Here is a 19269-nt window from a genome sequence, read left to right on the forward strand (position 1 = left end):
GTAATATCGTTAATATGAATAGTAAGTAGGTATACAAGTACTGTTTTAGGTTACTGTGAGAGGAAGTGAAGTATTGAAATTGAGCAATTGGAGTCTAGAACACCATAGGACAGTTTGGGTGACTTAGATAAATCAATTGCGACTTGTTGGGAGTACTTTGTTGGTAGGATAGAGGAATCTTAAAAACCTGAGTTGGCACATCCCTGATCATAGAGCAACTCTGGTCTGATCCAGTCAGTTGTGACTAGTCATATGTGCTGGCGTTGACGGTGAGTCTGATGCGTTCAGACATTGGATTCTTCTCCGATGACCAATTGGGTTAGCAATGAGTGTTTGAGGTGGAAATCATGCATTAGCCTTGTTAGATGAGTCAACATTTACTGAAGTACTGTTTTAGGTCTTTTGAGAGGAACTGAGGTAGTAAATTTGAGTATAGGTGGTCTTGAGTGCAATTGGACAGTTTGGCTAGCTTGGATGAGTCAATTAAAACTGGTTAGGGTCATAAAACTGAGTAAAGTCATGTTCAAAATGGTAGAATTGAAATTGGGTTCTTGGACTAATGAAATCGAAGTTTTAAGCTAAAAGTTGGATATTGATCACTTTAGAATCATGTTAATAATGTTTATAATCAAATAGACAAATTTAATTAGGCTTATACTACGATCTAGGATCATTAGAAGTTAAGGAAGAGGTCTAGAACGAGTTCTGGGGTGTTGAGTACTTGAAATTTTTAGAATTTTGTTCTGTAAATTATGCAGACTCGCATAGCGCACCCTGTGCGCTATGCGAATTTTAGCTGAAAAGCTTTCCCCCGTTAGGAAAATTCGCTCAGCGCACCAAGGGTGGTGCCCTATGCGAATTTTAGCTGAAAAGTTTTCCCCTCGTTAGGAAAATTCGCTCAGCGCACCAAGGGTGGTGCGCTATGCGAATTTTAGCTGAAAAACTTCCCCCGTCAGGAAAATTCGCTCAGCGCACCAAGGGTGGTGCGCTGTGCGAATTTCTGCTGTCTTGCCTTGCACCCTGGTGCGCTGTGCGACCTGATTCAGTGAGTTTCACATTTTTCTTCATCTGTTTGAGCTGTTTGATGTTGTTTGACTGCTATATAATTGATTTGGGTGGCTTGATTTTGCAACATGATTGAGAGTATGTTGTATTGTGTGTGAATTATAGTTTGGAAGTATGTATAAAACAAAGTTGTGATTGGCGTAAGTGTAACAAGTATGGTTCATGGACGTAATTCCATGATCCTCAAGGAGAGGATACATGGTGGTGCCCTAGTAATGTGTAGAATGATTGCATGACAGCTCAGTCTTGGGGGTTTTCCTGAAACTACAATGATCAATCATTCTCAAGTAGAGAGGATTGAATCATGTGGTGAGTAGTAGCAGAAGGTCCTAGTCTTGGAGGCTTCTAGTATGCTATAGGGCGCGGAACGGACTAATCTTGTGAGTTTGGTAGGATGGAACCCATTGGCAACGGCTTTGCAAAGCAGTAGAGGCCACCACGAGTGCATAACCCGCCATAGCTCGGCAATCATTCTAGTCCGGACGAGTCGGTTTATAATGCAACAAGTCTTGTAATGTCATTTACCATGTTTTGAGTGAACTATGCATGTTGTGTGTGTGACTGTATAACATGTTTTTCATACCTAGCTCACCCTTGCTTGTTTGTATTATTCGTGTATGATTCCTTTTGCGATGATCATCCACTTGGATGAGAGGAGATGGCGAGAAGGTTTCCTTGGAGACAACTTTGGAAGAAGACGACAATGTTGCAGTTTAGGCTTCCTAGGAGTTTCTTAGTCATTTGATGATATTTTGAAATATTTTTCATCTTTAAGTTTACAGTTTAAACCTCTTTTGTTAAAGTTAAATTAATTCTGAAGCTATTTTAAGGATGACTGTAATCCTAATTACTCTTGACTGTTTTTCTATATTATGCATGATGACGTCTTTATTATATATGTTTTTCTATATAATCGGGATGTCACATTTCTCATATTTCAAAATGGATAAACAATTGGTTGTATTTGAAATTTCTTACTATTTTATATCAATTTTTTTTGAAGTAGGGTACAACATTTATAATTGAAAGTTTAAAGATTTGAGAGATTAATTCTATTCAAAGATTGAAGAATTACTTTTAACTGGTTTTACAGTTAATGAACTTCAGCTGTAGTATGTTAAGGTGTGAATTTCCCATGGATGGATTAATTTAGGTGTAATAATGGTATATTAGTTAAAATTTAGAATCAAGTTAATAAGTGATAATTGATTATTTAATGGAGATAAATAATTAATCCATTTTATTTAATCCTACTAATTCATTTTCTTTAACTGTTATTTTTCTATTTAATTACGTTTTTAATTCTACTTCTCAAACATTTTTTTTTACATTTTAAATGTTTGATGCACTATGTTTGATAGACAGTTAATAGTATTAAATAAATTAAACCCAAAACTAAACGACTCTCTAACTGCATTTGGTTTTTTAATTGTTCAATATTTTGATTTCGATGTATTGGAAAATCTAAACATTAAATTGACACATTACATTCATGTTGGTGCTAGTTTTAGGGTTTAGGATATGTGTTGGACAGATACTTCTAAAGTTTCCACGGAATCATCAGTATATCCATAAAGGTAAGCATGGATTCAGTATGGACGTGTGTCGATATTGTTCATTTCATTCCTAATAATAATTGATACCATAGAAAGCAACAAATGCCAGACTTTATCATCTTGTTTTTCATAATTTCTATAATTAAGAATTGAGTGTTAACTTTCACAACAGCAAAATAATTACATTGAATCTCATAAAATAAGCATAATCAGGGCTGCAAATGGCTAAATATTCCCTTTTCCTGCCAAGATCCTGTGATCAAATTCTAGTCGTTCCTATTCATTATTTTATTCACAGCGTACGAATAATGTTCAGGGTATAGAGACAAACAAAACAGGTAAGGGGGTAGCACGCCAGAATGTGAACCTGGTTTTCCATAGCACATTAACATGAATTAAATTCTCTCATGAATGATAGGTCGAGTGTTGCTCCAAAGCCATTGGAGAGCAGAGCCATCCAAAAATGGTGAAACCTGTTAGGTATCATAGTAGTTAACAGAACAAACAATATGCAAGATTACAAAACAGAAGATTTGAGAAGGTTTTTGGGATAGGGAGCTGGAAAAGACTGCACAAAGCAGGATTAAAGATGGTTCAGGTATGATAAACACACACACAAGCATGCTCTATGATGATTAAGTATTCTTGAACTGCTGAGGTGCAGTGGAATTAAAAATACTATTATCAAGAAACATAAGTAAAAGGATCAGACAGACAGTTACAAGAAAGCAAAACCATGGAATAAGTTCATCTAAGGAGAATCAAAACAACAACATAAAACAAGTCATGGAATACACTAGAAGGAAATATAATGAACCTAAAATAGCCAAAGCAAAATACCTTTTCCCAGACTAGTGAGTGGTAATTGTTAAGCCAATCAATCTCAGCACCCGATAGCAGAGACAAATCAACCAATTTAATCTGCAGGATATGCTCAGGTTAGTAAAAAGAGTACAGAAGGATATATATGGCTTGGAAGTTATGAAGTTTCAGTGAGACGACCAAATGAAAACTGAAAGTATTACTCCAAGTCCTCAGAAATTATATTTAAAATAATAAACAAACATTCAGAATGGAATCAGCAGCCAATTCAAATTAATGATAAATTTCCCGATGATACTTTCAGCAATGCAGGAACGGAGAAAATACACTATTTATAATTTTTGGTTAGTAACTTATCTCTGCTTGTGCTTTATAAGATTAATATTCTATAAAAAAAATTTAATTGATTGACTAAAAACCGTTAGGCACTGAATTGTCCACCATCAGTCTCGTTTCAACTCCTAAAGAAAGAAAAGACTTGCTGCTACTACATTAGTATAGAAGCATAATTAGATAAAATTTTATGAGAATATAAGCTATTTTACATCCTCAATGTCCTGATGATGAACTATAAACCGGCAACAGGCATTTTACCTTGCACAAACATCACCCAAAAAGAAAAGAAAATAAATCCATCAACTGTAGCAACAAAAATACGAGGAAAAGATGACCAACAGGCAACAACATACCTGAATGGGTACATACGTAAGTTTTTCAAATCCAAGGTACTGGACTCCCCCAAAACGATTTGGTGTCTCGACATTTTTTACAAAAAGGAGATTCTGCAAGCTAAAAGAGTATCATCATCATGCAAACCAGAATATAAGACAGTCAAAATGTTATTCTAACAGTTAGGATCAAAAAAGGAATAGAGTGCGACGGTGTCCCGGTATTTTCTACTCATTGCCAAGTGGTGCTAAGAATAATGAAATATAGAAAAATCTTGAATAGCATAATCACTGCAAGTTTGTTAAAAGATACTCATGGTTGATGGAAAGTTATGCAATGCACACATGAAATTGAAACTGCCACTCCTTAACCAGAAAAGGAATTTGGAAAGTAGCAATCGAGATTCAAAAGTTCTCAAAAGACAGCCTTTCATTAGAAATTTAGAATACTTCCCGAATTCCTAAACCTCAACTTTCATTAGGTGTAAATGGTGAGCTTCTTAAAGGAAATAAAATTAATACAAGTATTAACAACACCTAATAAAACTACTTGTATGATAATCTAAACAATACAGCAAGACTAGGGGCTAAAGTTAACATTTCAAAGCATATAAGGTAGCTTAGGAGAAAATGACCTCAATCCGAATGCCAAAGGCATGGTCTTCATAATAGCCAGGCTCATTGCTAACTACCATGCCCTTCACTAGAGGGGTCAAATTTCCGAAACGGTGACTAATACTTTGAGGGCCTTCATGAACATTTAATGCAGCTCCTACACCATGCCCAGTCCCTGAACAGATGACAATTAAGCAAAATTGTTCAATCAGTCAATGAATCCATTCGGTTTTAAGAAAATAACTGCCCTCCATTTGAAGTAGGAACATACCATGCCTGTAGTCAAGTCCAACTTTCCAAAGAAAGGTGCGGGCAAAAGCATCCAGCACAAAACCAGGGGTATTTTCAGGGAAGACAGCCTGATCAAGAGCTATATGGCCCTGTAATATATGGGTTTAGCCAGAGAATTATTTAAGAAGGTCAAATTACCAGGACAGATAGATCAAAAATTAATAACAGACATTATGCATGCACTAGAAAATAAAAGCATATAAATTTTGTAAGACAAACACAATCTAGATTGCTGAATTGAGAAGGACACTTGCATGAATGAAATGCATAAATAAACCCAGGAAAGAGGTACAAGCAATCTACCTGCAAGACTCGAGTAAAGCATTCTTTCTCTCTTGCTGTAGGCTTGCCAAAATGAACTGTCCGTGTTATGTCAGTTGTACCATCAACATATTGAGCACCACTATCCAATAAGAACAATTTATTGGCATCCACAAAACTACAGCTCTCTGGTTCTGGTTTGTAGTGTATGATAGCCCCATTTGGACCAGAACCTGAACCAATGAAATGCACAAACTACTGCTCAAAACAGAGGAATTGTACCGAAGACTAAGAGAAGTAAAAATATAAACCGAACTACTGGTAAATATAAGTACTGTGAGGAATAATAGCAACGTATTTCAATAGAATTATCATATTCTGTTAGATAGGATTACTAAATGGTGTTCCTTTGCATTCCATATTTATAGCAAGAGGTATGTTATCTGAATTTTCCCCTAAAATAATTGGCAGTTAAATAAAATTGAGGAAAAATTATGGCAGTATCTTTTCATGTTTCTTTAACCATAATTCAATAGAATATATTGAAAGAAATTGACAGTCAACCACAGTACCACTTATTGTGTCAAAGCTAGTATCCAGGAAACCAGCTTGTTTTGAGCGAAAGTCAAGAAGTTTTTCCGAAACCTCTACTTCTGTCAATGTTCTATCCTTGGTAATTTCTGTTTCTAACCAATCCCAGAACTGAGCAAGGGCAGCAGCATCCCTAGAAATGAAAAGATAGCATAATTATATGTACATACGTACATGTGTGTATGCCTCCTTTTGTTTGACAAGTACACTAATTTAATTGAACATTTTTATCAAACATCTATGAGTATCTAACTGGATGAAGAATGAATTATGCAGCCACCATCAATATGCAGAGGTCCAATTAGGAAAAGATCATTAAAGCACAGAAATCGAAACATGCATAAACCATCAGCAATAACCCTGACAATGGTAAAACAGGGTTACCTTAAACGGCAATTTTGCATCCCTTCTAACGTACATGTGTGTATGCCTCCTTTTGTTTGACAAGTACACTAATTTAATTGAACATTTTTATCAAACCTCCATGAATATCTAACTGAATGAAGAATGAATTATGCAGCCACCATCAATATGCAGAGCTCCAATTAGGAAAAGATCATTAAAGCACAGAAATCGAAACATGCATAAACCATCAGCAATAACCCTGACAATGGTAAAACAGGGTTACCTTAAATGGCAATTTTGCATCCCTTCTAACTCTGATTCATTTTTTATGGCCTTTGAAATAGAAACAGGAGAGACTTTATGGACAGCAAAGGGTACATCCGAGCTCTCAATAGACCCATCAAAACCATTTGTCCTGGTTTTGTGTTTATTCTCTCGGTTCCGATAATATCTGTTGCAGGAAGCTCCATAGGCATTTACAATAGCAGCATTAACAGATGAAGTATCCAACCAAAGAGCAGCACCTTGTGCTGCCAATCTTAAAAAGAAAATCAAGCTCAATTCCCAAAGCCATGATGCTTTTAAAAAGTAGTAAGCATAAACAATTGACAAAATGAAAGATAAAATCACATTAGTCTGTCTCCAACAATATTCTTGAACATTTCAAGCAAAACAGTGGGAAAATGGGGGGCATAAAAATAAGGATTTTCCATAATCACCTTTCAATTTCAGATATAATTGAATTGTATGTCCTGATCTGTATATCAGCTTTCTTTAAGTGATCCCTCACCTCTTCAGTAACTTTGGAATCATCTACAAATAATTTTGCTCCATCAATCTCCACAATCAAGTATGCATACACAACTGGTGAATGTGGAATATCATTGCCTCTCTTCAAAAGAAAAAGTCAACATGTTACTCTCACTGAATGAAACATTAGCAAAGAACATTGGAAAAAAGGAACCCATAAATTACTTATGTTAGATTTAGATCCAAGCAACTTTAATAAAATCTTGAAGGTGTACAGGGATATGTAACAGTATAAACCAAACCATCATTATATCAAGAAAAAGAAAGTGTAAATAATTAAAGATACATTACCAAGTTCAACAACCATGCAATTTCATCAAGCATGGAGATGACAATTGCAGAAGAGCCAGCATTGACAAGTTCTGATCTCAAAGATGACAATTTTGACGCAACATCTAAACCAGCATACTTTAGGTCATGCACTCTAACTGGATTATTTGGAGGTTTTGGCCTAGATTCTTTCCATATTTCATCCACAAGATTTGAATTGTACAAGTAAACAAGCTCATGATCTTTCTTAGAGATAACCCCCTTAAGTTCCTCTGCAGCATCCCAAGTAAAAAGAAACTGCCTCCTTAACAATATGGAAGAGAACATCGTATTAGGAAAAGAAACCAAATAACGGGTATGCAAGCTCAAAAGAAAGGGTAAAATTTTTTTAATTGTTCAAGGTAAGTATAAGTAACATGACATTCAGGCTTAGACTAACAATTAGAACAAATAACCTAGGCTTTGTTTGGATAAAGAGTTTTCCATTATAGAGGAAAATAAACAGAAATAATTAAACATGCTTCTCAATAAGTTAAATTTTAACATATGCACAAATAAATTCTGTAAAATTTCTGAGTTATAGCTTCCCCAAAACTGATTTTAACTAGAGCATAAACAAATTTTAGTTTATGGAAAAAGTTTATTTCATCTTTTTCTTATTTTCTTCTCCTATTAGTGCTTAAAGAAAAGCTTATCCACACATCACACTACTACTTAATTGGCTATGCTGACAATACAACATTGTTCATATGACTGGGCAATAAATAGGGAGAACTTCAGTTTGTTTTGCTGAATGTTACAATCAAGAGAATTAAACATACAGTTTGCAATAAAAACAGAAAAGAATATTGAAAAAAATATGCATGCAACATAAAAAGAGGATATAAATGCCCCAAGAAAACTCACGGGATCAATGCCAACTCTGCCACCTGGAGCCAAAACCTCATTGAGCCATTCACCTGCAGTAGGGACTCCTGAGTTTCCTGCTCGCATTAGAATCCAATTGGAGTTCAGCTGCTTCTCTGCCTGCCCAATGCAGGAAAATAATCACAAAATTAGTTCAATTCATTCTGTATGAAGATGAAATGCGCAGCTCGAGTCCAATAAAACCTAACCTGGAGAAAATATCTGCCATCTGTCCAGAGAGCAGCTTTGTCCTTAGTAACCACAGCAGTTCCAGCACTGCCAGTAAAACCTGATATGTAGGCTCTCCTCGTGTAACACTCAGCAATGAACTCACTCTAACACCAAATTCAAATAATCATGTATATACACCCTTGGTCTTTTTGGTTAGAGTGAGTTAGAAAGAAAAAAATGAAAGGATGAACGATGTACAAATCCAAAGGGATGTTCATTTGAACATTCTCTATTTCCAATTGTATTAAGAATATGTTGAATTTAGTTTATCCATTAACTATACTATTTAATTACTCATAAATTAGTTTCATCTCAAACATACACCACGCGAATTTGAGTTACAATATTACATACACAACATGCAACATCTAACTTAGTGATATGGGCCAAGTTAGGGACTAAAACCATAGTAAGCAGTTCAGTTTAGTAACTAATTAAAAATGACATACGTTGGGATGTCACAGGTTTTGAAAAAGAGAAAGAGTAAACTTTTAATTCAATCTATCTAACCAGAATGTCCGATGCCATTCACTTGTACACAGTCAACTATCATTATAAAAACTCATTAAGTCTACAAAATCAGTTTAAGAGCAAGACCAAATTGACTTAGAGGCTCTTCACTTTAAGGAAAGTCTTTATAATTGTTTACTTTCACAAGCTAACTTAACATCTATTCACAATTTCAGAGACAACATTGATTACTTATCCTTCTTTTTAACAAAGAATCATCTTATTTTTTCTTTCTCTTCCATTCTTTTATTTTCTTTCCTGAATCAAGCTAATCATTACATTGACAGAGACATTGAGGCAAAGCAAACCTGGTGAGCGTCCTGAGAAGGGATGACGTAGGCGTCAATGTCAACTCCAGGTTTGGAGAAGAGGCGTCGGAGCGCGGTGAGCTTGGTGTCAGGTTGGGATTCTGCGAGGGGTTTTCTAATTTCGGAAGAGGGTTTCACTTTGAAGGAACTGCTGCTGCAATTCCGAACGGTTAAGGAAGGTTTATTCCATTTGAGTCTGAAGAAATTTGGGTTTGGGCGAGAGAAGAGAGGAAGGGGAAAGAAGAAAGAGCGCGTTGAAAGTGAAAAAGACGGTGAAATGAGAGCGAGTTGTTGCATCGTAAGTTGATGATTTGTGCCGGAAGATGAAATTGCAGAGAAGCAAGAATTTATAATTATCAGTAGATGATATTCTTTGGTTCGCTCTTTAATAATAATCACTTGAAAATATCAAATATTCTAATAAATTAATATTGCAATATATTAGACATAAGAAAGAAATATGCAAAAATTAAATTATATTAAAGTTGAAAAAATATTTAATATTTCTTAAAAAATAAAAACAGATTGAAAATATTCGCTCTTTTTTATTTTTTTTAAAAAGCTCGGATTTCGAGAACCCCCACTAATACCCCATCAGCAGCGCAATGATGATGTCTCCATTACTATCTGTCAAAGCTTGAAGGTGGTTTCAACTTTCAAGCTCGGAGCATCGACCATGGCTATCATCACAGAAGAACCAGAATCAGAGCCACAACAACAACCTCGCAAACCAAAAACCAAAGCCAAACGTCCGTCTTCTCCACCAACCCACGGCGGCAACAGCAACAACAGCAACAGCAACAACAACCCTTTCTCTTTCTGGTTCTACTTCACTCTCTCCGTTTCCCTCCTCACTCTCGTCTTTGTATTCACCTCTTCCCTTTCTCCCCGTGACCCCAAAGCCTGGTTTCTCACTCTCCCCGCTTCCCTCCGCCACCACTACTCCAACGGCCGCACCATCAAGGTCCAGACGCACCCCAACGAAACCCCCATCCAAGTATTCACCTTTCAAGAGGGTTCCACATCGTCCGAAAACATAGTCATTGTGCATGGCCAGGGTCTCAGCTCATACTCCTACCGCCAACTCGCCAAATCTCTCACCGCCAAGGGAGTGCACGTCACCGCCGTTGACCTCCCTGGACACGGCTTCTCCGATAAGTCCGTGGAGGTGTCCATGGAGGGGGTCGACGGGATTTTGGGGCGGTTTCAGTACGTGTACAGTGAGATTCAAGAGAAGGGTGTCTTCTGGGCGTTTGATCAGATGGTGGAAACCGGTCAAATACCGTACGAGGAGATTCAAGCGCGTATGTCGAAGAGAAAAGTGAGAGAGCCCGTTGATTTGGGTCCACAAGAGATGGGAAAAGTGTTGGAGGAAGTTATCGATTCGATGGGGCTTGCACCTGTTCACTTAGTTCTGCACGATTCCGCGTTGGGGTTGTGTGCTGATTTTGTTTCTCAGAGAGCTGAGTTGGTGAGGAGCGTGACGCTTATCGATGCGGCGTCGTATGGGGCTTTTCCCCTTTGGGTGCTGGAGGTCCCTGTGGTGAGGGAAGTGGTGTTAGGGGTTTCTTTTGTGTATGCTAAGGTGGTGGGTTTGTGCTGTTCCAAGAGGGTTGGCGTGGCTGATTCGGATGCGTTGAGGTTGTTGTTGAAGGAGAGGGATGGGAGGAGGGCGGTCGTGAATGTGGGAAAGAGGGTGAATTCCAGCTTTGACTTGGCAGAGTGGAGTGAGGGATTGAAAGCTATGCCAATGCAGGTGCTGTGGTCTGCTGGCTGGTCTCATGAATGGAGTCAGGAAGGTGACAGGGTTGCCAATGCGCTTCCACAGGCCAGTTTTGTTACACATTCTGGAGGACGCTGGGCTCAGGTTAGATCAAGATTTGTTTTTTCTTTGGCTTTGTGTTGTCATGAAGAGATTGTTTAATAGGATTGAAATGGTTGATAGGGTGAAATTTAAACTGGGGTGGTTTTTACATTTTACATCAAACTAGTAAATTAAGGGTTCTGAATTTGTCATCTTCTCCCTAGTTCTTAAGTTGGTTACTGATATTGTTGGTAAGCCTTTATCACTTGCCAAGTAATTTCGGTATTAGGTTTTGTGATGCTTTCAGATGTAACTATGCTCTGATGCTATATTATGTTGATCTACACTTTCTTGAAGACCCTGCTTGCTGTATTTTGAATGAACTTTTGTATATATTCAAGTTGTCACAGAATATAGATGTTAACTTTTCAACCTTCTAGTACACCTAGTGATGAAGCTATTGGCAATGTATACATTTGAACTGGCTTGTGCTGTTTTTGCATTGCCAGTTTTTGTGGGTTTTTCTGATCCTGGTGAAAAGCATGCGGTTATGGTCTCTGTAGTAAGTCAAACTAAGTAGCTAGAGTAGTTCCTTTTGTATGGTTTGTTTATGATGGCACATAAAGAATTCATGAACCTCGAGTTAACTAAAATGATTAGATGATGGAACAATTTAGTGTATTTTATATACAATGTTCTTAAATATTATGTGTGGGTTTTTCCTACATCCTAATCTAATGTGGAGGAGTTCTATATTCCTTTTCAGCTGTCATTGTAATTTGTGAGACTAATTTGCTTATCGAATTTGTTTGCAGTCTGTTACAATAGAAAAGTTTCCAGCAACAAGCCCCTCCCCTTGTGTCTTAAAAGGTTCCCTTAAATTCCCATAGACTAATGAAGTGATGACTTCTACTGTGTGAGGATGTGTTGTTGTTGATTTTGGTGCATTCAGGCGGTCTATAATTAAAATATCGAATGAGAATTCACTAAGAACTGTTTATTTTTTTCATTTGCCAACAGAATTGGTTAATTAACTAGTTGTTGTGAATGTATCTTTTCGATACTACGATTCATGATAGGATTTTTCAGAAATATACCATAAATTTACCATTTTACCATGCAATGTCAATGTTCTTTCCTTTTGTTGTTGAAACTAATCCAATTTGTTTTGATCTCAGGAAGATGCAGCAGTGGAGATAGCTGACAAAATTTCTCAGTTTGTGTTGTCATTACCAAAGTCTGTCAGGAAAGTTGAGGAAGAATCCATCCCAGAGCACATACAGAAGATGCTTGATGAAGCAAAAAACAGTGGTCATGATCACCACCACCATCATAGTCATGGTCATGGACATGATCACCATGATGAACTATGATGATTCTCAAATCCATGGAGCCAATTATAGATGAACCTCATGGTTGGTGAAAGTGAACATCGGATTCAAAATTGCAGATAATACTCTAGTGCTCATACATTGTATTAGTCAAGAAGCTTAAGTTTGCACCCAGAGCAGCTAAAGCATACATGTTGTATTTTATTTATTTTTACTGTTTTACATTTTCAAAATCTTTAGAGTGTCACTCCTAACAACGATTACATCGAGCTACTTGGACCTACTTTTTGAGTTTTGGGTTTGGAAAGAATAGATTTTTATCCGTGGACATATTTTAGCAATTTAGATAGATGATGTACTAAAATTCTGGTTGCAGAAAACTAGAAGTATTGAAATTTCTGTGAAAACCATGACTACTAAAACTGAACCTGAATGAATAGCAGACCAGGTTAGGTATTGGAAACTTATTATACTGGTTATGAAAAAAAAAGGGGCATTCTCTACTCTTTTGACTGGTAATGAACCTAAATATCTGAACAATATGATGAGTGATAATGATAAAGTATAAGCTTTACGAAAAGTTTATTCATCCATGTGATAACTTTATTGTGTATTGAGCTGGATGTGTGGGAAAAGAGAGGCTTTTTTTAGTGGGTCTACAAAATACTCCTCTCTCTTAATGGGTCTACAATTTCAGAACAGCTAATAAAGTTACTAATTTTAATTCTTAACTTCGATATTTCCATAAATTAATTAATAATCATCAAATGTAAAAACTGATAATCATTATCAGTTCCAAAAACAAAATAAATTAATTGGACATGCAATTAATTTGCCAATAAGGCTGAATTTCTTTTTTTATATCGCATCATATTGATTGATGATCCTGGTTAAAATGACCAATGCTTTACCCTTAAGAAGTTATATGTAATACAAGCAAACTATGGAATCATGGTTATAAATTTAAGATGTATGTACTGATTTGGATTTGTTGTATAGAAATGTTTACAATTGAAAGATGATAAGTGCAAGAATTCTTTTCTAAACCAACGAATAACTTTGTATATGCTTTGAATATATATTGATTCCTTAACCTTTGTAGCATCCCAAGAATAGTTTATAAAAAAAATCTGATTTACAAGAGTGTAGATAAACTCTTTTTGAAAAATAGATGAGTAAAATCTGTGGAATTAAGTTTCATTTGTACACCACAAGACGTTGTAACATATCGTCAAATGCGTAAAAAATATGATCATAAGAAAAAAAAAACGGAGTTATAAAATTTGTTAAACAACAATTAAACAAGAAAAGTAAATTAAATTTATTAAATTATTTTAGCATTAAAAAGAGATAAGATAAGGTAAGAAACATAATAATGAAAAATAAAAGATTATAAAATAATGAAAAAATTAAAATAAGGACTAATCAAGTGCAATCTAAAAATTAGTTTCCAACCAATCTGTCAAATAATAATAATAAACCTCCCTTTTCAAATTAATGAACTTGAACGTGTTTTTAATAATTTCTCTTTCATTCTACATTTTTCACTATCGAGACTTTTAATCTGTCTACGGTAAGATAAACTAGTTTTACACATGACCAATGGACATTTTGCATTGCAACTGTTATATATGCTGTATCACACCCTATGTATCATATATTCTTCTAGTATGTTTCAGACAAGGGATAAGCCTTATACAAGAATCTAATATCCAGCCATTGTTAGTGTGTTGTAAAACCATGACCCAACAATCTCAGACTTATTGGTTGGGGACTGTATATGGACAGAACTACTACCCAAATTCTTAAAACCAATCGACATTTTGGCCTGAAGCTTTGGGTTTCCTCTGTGGTTTTTGATATCGGTTATTTTCAAACTTAGCTTTATTTATAAGTGAATACAACAAGTCTGCCTCAGCTGATGTATCATAGGGTGCTTCAAGTATACTGCAACATCAACCAAATGGAAACAAGAATTTAATGGAATATACCACAAAATTGCCACATGAATTATGGAATTTCATATACAAAGGAAGATTAATGAAAAACAAGGCAAACTTGTATCCTTTTATGTGAGAAATAATACATCAATAACCATGTTATCAGCATACCAGATAACTTTGGTATGATAAAGATTACCTGTCAAGTAGCTCCTCCAAGAAAATTCTTTGTGATGGGGTAACGTAGTGTATGCAATTTCTAGGACATTGACCAACAGCACATTGAACTTGGTAATCATCCCCGTGACCTTAAATAGTTATTGATGGTGGCAATGTAATTAGAACTATGAATAAAATGGTATAAACCAAATTTAAAATTAGGTGAGACATATGCCATTCTTTGGTATATGCCTTGCTCAAAATTATGTAACTAAATTTCAGGTAAGAAAACCTTGAGAAGATGCACGTGCTGTTCCAGTTGAAGAGGCATATGTAAAAGCATGAGGGGCTCTTTTCACACAGGAATTCGAACACGCTGCAGAAAATTTAAACTTGTAGCTGAAATGGACAAGTAAATACATATTGATCTATTCCTAGTTTCCTAGAGTTGACAAATGACAAAACTGTCATAGTCAAAAGTTAGAAATAAAGTCATGATAGCGTGCTAGTTGCGTTTAGTGTGTGTGATGACAGTGAGAAGTAAATGGAAGACAATATACATTAACATTAATTGGCAAAAGATGTAAAAACGATATAAAGATGAGCCAATGACACCATTAAAATATATATAAATGATCTGGTACATGATGAAGAAAGAGACCGATAGCTAGTACGTAGGTGTACTCATCTAGTATTACATAATCCACAACTTATTTTAGAACATAGATTAGTAAATTAGAGCATGTAATATACACCGATATTATCTATAAACTTCTAGCAAATTCTCTTCCTAACAGAGTTGTGTAGCTTTTGATACAACTCTAGATTTTTTACCTTATTGACATTTTTTCTGCATTACACTATATCGTGCATGGCTCATTTTATGACTAGTTATCCGGTCAAGTCCCATTCTTCTCTTTATAAATAGATTTTATACTCAACCTTCTCTAGCCAAGATCCCCATTACAGAGAAGTATGGATAGAGCCCTAACAAGCCTACCCTTCCAGCTTTTCTACAATTTTGTCTCCTTTTTTTCTTCCACCGATTCCCTTCTTTCCCACCCTCCCAAATTCCTCTTCTGCCATTTACCCGTAATCCTAACTAAGCCAAGATTTTAGCATAAAGCGATCAAATATTTAGCTGTAAATTTGTAAAGTCATCTCTGCGCTCCAGTATAAGAACCCAAGAACAGAAGGGCATGTCCCCTACCTTTGCCGACACAAAGCAGTTGGTCAACAAAAAGATCAAAAGCTTCACACTCTGGCGTGTCAAAGGGATCCAAGCATTCACTACAAGATGGTGACAGGTTTCCAAATTAAAAAACTGAAAGGTTAAAGAAATGACAAAAAATTATCACTACCTTTCAATTAATTGTGATGGAGTGCAGTTGGATAGTATCCGGTACGCTTCAATTACGCGGCGAATCATAGCATCAGAGTGTGTTGTATTAGAGTGTTTGTAGAGGTCTGGATGGAACTCCTTTACCTTTGAGAGCAAGAGAAAGTGAGAAACAAACATCAATGAGTAGTGAAATTGGAAGGAGTGAATGGAATAATGATGTTGACGATGGCGGTACTTTGGCGCGAAAAGCAGCTTTCATATCAGCGGCGGAGCAGTTAGGGTTCAGTCCAAGCACGGCGTAAGCCGAAGCAGAGGTCATAGGACCATCATCGTCTCTGCGACTGCAACTCGCTCTTGCTTTCTTCTTCATAAACCCTGGAAAACCGCTACTTCCAAAATAGAGAGACGTAGGTGTCGTTTTAAAGCTCGTGATGTTCATTTTCTGTAGTCAGAACAACAAAATAATGGTTCCAATTGCAGTTACTCAATTCTATTTATTTATTTATTTATTTATTAACTATTATAAATTCAACTTTGTGGACATAAGATTGCCATTCCCAATACCACTTAAATTATATGTACCATAACCGTTGGATCACTCAAAGATCGGACGGTTCATTCGGATCATCCAACAAATTACCAATAAGATCGATTAACTTTAATATTAATTAACATAGGATTACCTATAATTGAGTTCTGAATAGATTTAATTAAAAATTTATTTTAAAATCTATAAATACATATTTAACATAAAGAATTAATAACTTTATATTTATCGTATAATTAATTTTTAACTGTTAATTTAATTGATTTTTGTCATTTTCAGATATTTTCAAAATATTGTAATTGGTTCATGAAGAGAAAATATTAGATTAAGTTTATATATGATTTATTGAATTTTAATTAGGATTTAATTTTTTAAGTACAGTGAAGTCATTAATAATTTAAAATGCGGAATTTATGTATGCTCTTTATAATCATTGTTATATTTTGTACTTTTGTTATTGATCGCTAACTAATTTAAAATATAATGGTTAAGAATGCAATAAATTCGCAGTGGGTTCAAATATAAAGTTAATTTTAGTATAAAAAATAATCATTTTAAATTAAAACTATATTATTATATTTTAATTTTATATATATATATATATATATATATATATATATATATATATATATATATATATATATATATATATATATTGAAATTATTTAATATTTAGGAAGCATACCTTTAGGTTTGAAATTTTAAAGGATAAAAAATAGAACAAATATTTACTTTCAAAATCTTTTCTTTTAAAGAAAAAAACTTTAAGAACCCCTTTTACCTTTCTCTTCTCCTTCTTTTACCCTTTCCTATATTATCTTTTCTCTTCTCTCTTTTCTTCTTCTTCCATTTTTCTTTTGTGTCCCTCATCACTCTTCTCTCTTTCTTTTTTTTTTTTTTTTTAAATCTTAGAGTAATGGAAAGTTGTGGGCATGAGAAAAGGAGAGCAAGAGAAGGAGACTTTTTGAGTTCTAATCTGGGAGTTAGGATTTCAAAAAGGAGTTTTCATCCGGCGTCTTGTGATCTTGAAATTTTAGTGAAAGAGAATAAATTTTCGATAAGGGAAGCTAATTTACTTTTCATATATATTGTAAGATGTTTGAAATTTGTGAATTGTGTGTATTTGATTATATGGTAATTTATGATGTTAAATTTGCGAAAAATGTTGAATGCGATTACATTATGATGTGTTTTTGAATTAGGAAGTTATGGTTGTTGTTATGAGTTATGATATGATAAACTTAATGTGTTGTTGAGATAAAATAGTATTAATAATGATGGTTGGGAAGGTGTGAAAACTACATACTGGTTTTGTAGCTTAAATTGATGAAGTGGGTATGTCAATTTTTGAAATATTGATTGCATTGTGGAATTTGCAGTTTGAAATTGGTTTTGGTAGGTGGATTTTTTAGTAAGCATTGGATTGGAAAAAAGGGATGTTCAGGGGTTGTTTTGAAGTCCATTTGGATTTGTGAGGTGATTAAACCAGTAAAATCTAGTTTATTATGCAAAAAAGTGATGGTGAGGCTTGGTTGAAGTGAATTTAAGTCCATTAAGAGGGTGTTGGATAGTGAATTTAAGTTCATTTGGACTTGTGAGAGTTTCAAAGCTGTTTTCCTTACCTAAATATGAGTATCATTATACCATGAATAAATTGTGTTATTGGGTGATTTTTGATGACTTGTAATTGTGTTTCTATTTCTTTAATGCATGGTCAATAGTCTCAAGTATTGGTGTACTGTGTGAATGTGAATTAATATCAATGGTTTCAAAGGTGTAGAACAAAGTTCCAAAGAGGAACTTCTCGATGGTGGTTCTAAGTATTGTAAGTATGATGTGGGAAACTCAGTCTTGGAATTCATCCTGACATTCTAATGGTCATCCATTCTCAAGTAGAGAAGGGTGAGGCATGTCGTGAGAATAGTAGGAGGTCCTAGTCTTGAGGCTTTACCTTGGCCTAAGGTGAGTGATAACAGACTAACCTTGTGTGGTAGCTTGGGGTGGGCCAGCTGTTTCACTAGAACAAGTACATGAACTGTCATAGTTCAATATTCATCTAATCTAGGTGATCAAGTCAAAAGGGTTGTCATGCATAAAAGGGGTTGTTTGGTTTGATGTGGTATAGGTTTTCGTGTGAATGTTAACATGTGTTAATATATCATTAATTGTTGTATTCTAGCTTACCCTTTTTCTTGTGATTGTGTTTGTATGTTCTTTGCTTCTTCTCTTTGCTATGATCATCCGGTGGGTATGAGCAGAGGGAGATGAGATCTTTCTAGAGCAGGCCTTGGATAGAGATGGTGCGGATGCTTATACTTCTTTTAGTTATTCTTGTAGCTAGTTTTGATCATAGATGGTTTGTAAATATAAAGTCTCTTTTATGGTTATTAGATGACTGTAATAACTTTATAACTCTGTTTGTCGACTGATCTATTATACTGAATATGTGATGACTATTATATAGTATAATGCTATATTTTAGGATGTTAGAAAAACTATATAAATACGTTTAATTATTTATATCATACATTAACTATAAAAATTAATTTAATTTTGTAGATCTATATATTTTTAGGGTGAAATTTAAAATACATACTTAAAAATAATCCAAAATAACAATAAAAATAGGTTAATGGATTATAATGTTTTATTTGTGATGTGTTTTAAGATAATAATACACTTTAAGATAAGAATACACTTGTTTCTTCATCATATTCAAATACACCTACTCCTATTCATTCAAAACATCTTAATTTTGATACTTCATTTCATGCCATTTTGTCATGAACTTTCACATGACATCTACTTAGTCAAATTGTACATGTCACTTGTATTTATATATTTCTCTCTTACTTCTTCAATGTATGAATGCTATGTACAATGATATAATGTAGGCA

General features: G+C 34.9%; 3 protein-coding genes across 3 annotated transcripts; 1 reads left to right on the forward strand and 2 right to left on the reverse strand.

The window, feature by feature from the left end:
* Positions 1-2714: 2714 nt before the first annotated feature.
* LOC124846673 (Metallopeptidase M24 family protein) lies at positions 2715-9605 on the reverse strand. The gene is made up of 13 exons (XM_047323989.2): positions 9250-9605; positions 8410-8535; positions 8201-8320; positions 7316-7591; positions 6934-7106; positions 6498-6752; positions 5851-6002; positions 5321-5511; positions 4998-5106; positions 4747-4901; positions 4133-4225; positions 3462-3542; positions 2715-3094 (listed from the first exon to the last, which is right to left on the reverse strand). Exons 1-13 carry the CDS (start codon positions 9544-9546, stop codon positions 3017-3019), a joined length of 2106 nt encoding a protein of 701 aa, XP_047179945.1. The 5' UTR covers positions 9547-9605; the 3' UTR covers positions 2715-3016.
* A 222-nt stretch (positions 9606-9827) lies between these two features.
* Positions 9828-12712, forward strand: AXR4 (alpha/beta-Hydrolases superfamily protein). Its single transcript, XM_047323992.2, has 2 exons — positions 9828-11116; positions 12232-12712. Exons 1-2 carry the CDS (start codon positions 9926-9928, stop codon positions 12424-12426), a joined length of 1386 nt encoding a protein of 461 aa, XP_047179948.1. The 5' UTR covers positions 9828-9925; the 3' UTR covers positions 12427-12712.
* Positions 12713-13851: 1139 nt separating this feature from the next.
* Positions 13852-16301, reverse strand: LOC124846680 (Chaperone DnaJ-domain superfamily protein). The gene is made up of 6 exons (XM_047323997.2): positions 16061-16301; positions 15845-15969; positions 15694-15773; positions 14776-14859; positions 14524-14632; positions 13852-14331 (listed from the first exon to the last, which is right to left on the reverse strand). Exons 1-6 carry the CDS (start codon positions 16262-16264, stop codon positions 14190-14192), a joined length of 744 nt encoding a protein of 247 aa, XP_047179953.1. The 5' UTR covers positions 16265-16301; the 3' UTR covers positions 13852-14189.
* Positions 16302-19269: the final 2968 nt, after the last annotated feature.

The sequence above is a fragment of the Vigna umbellata genome, chromosome 5 (genome assembly GCF_029865625.1).
Source record: "Vigna umbellata cultivar VRB3 chromosome 5, Vumbellata_1.0, whole genome shotgun sequence".
Lineage (NCBI taxonomy): Eukaryota > Viridiplantae > Streptophyta > Magnoliopsida > Fabales > Fabaceae > Vigna > Vigna umbellata.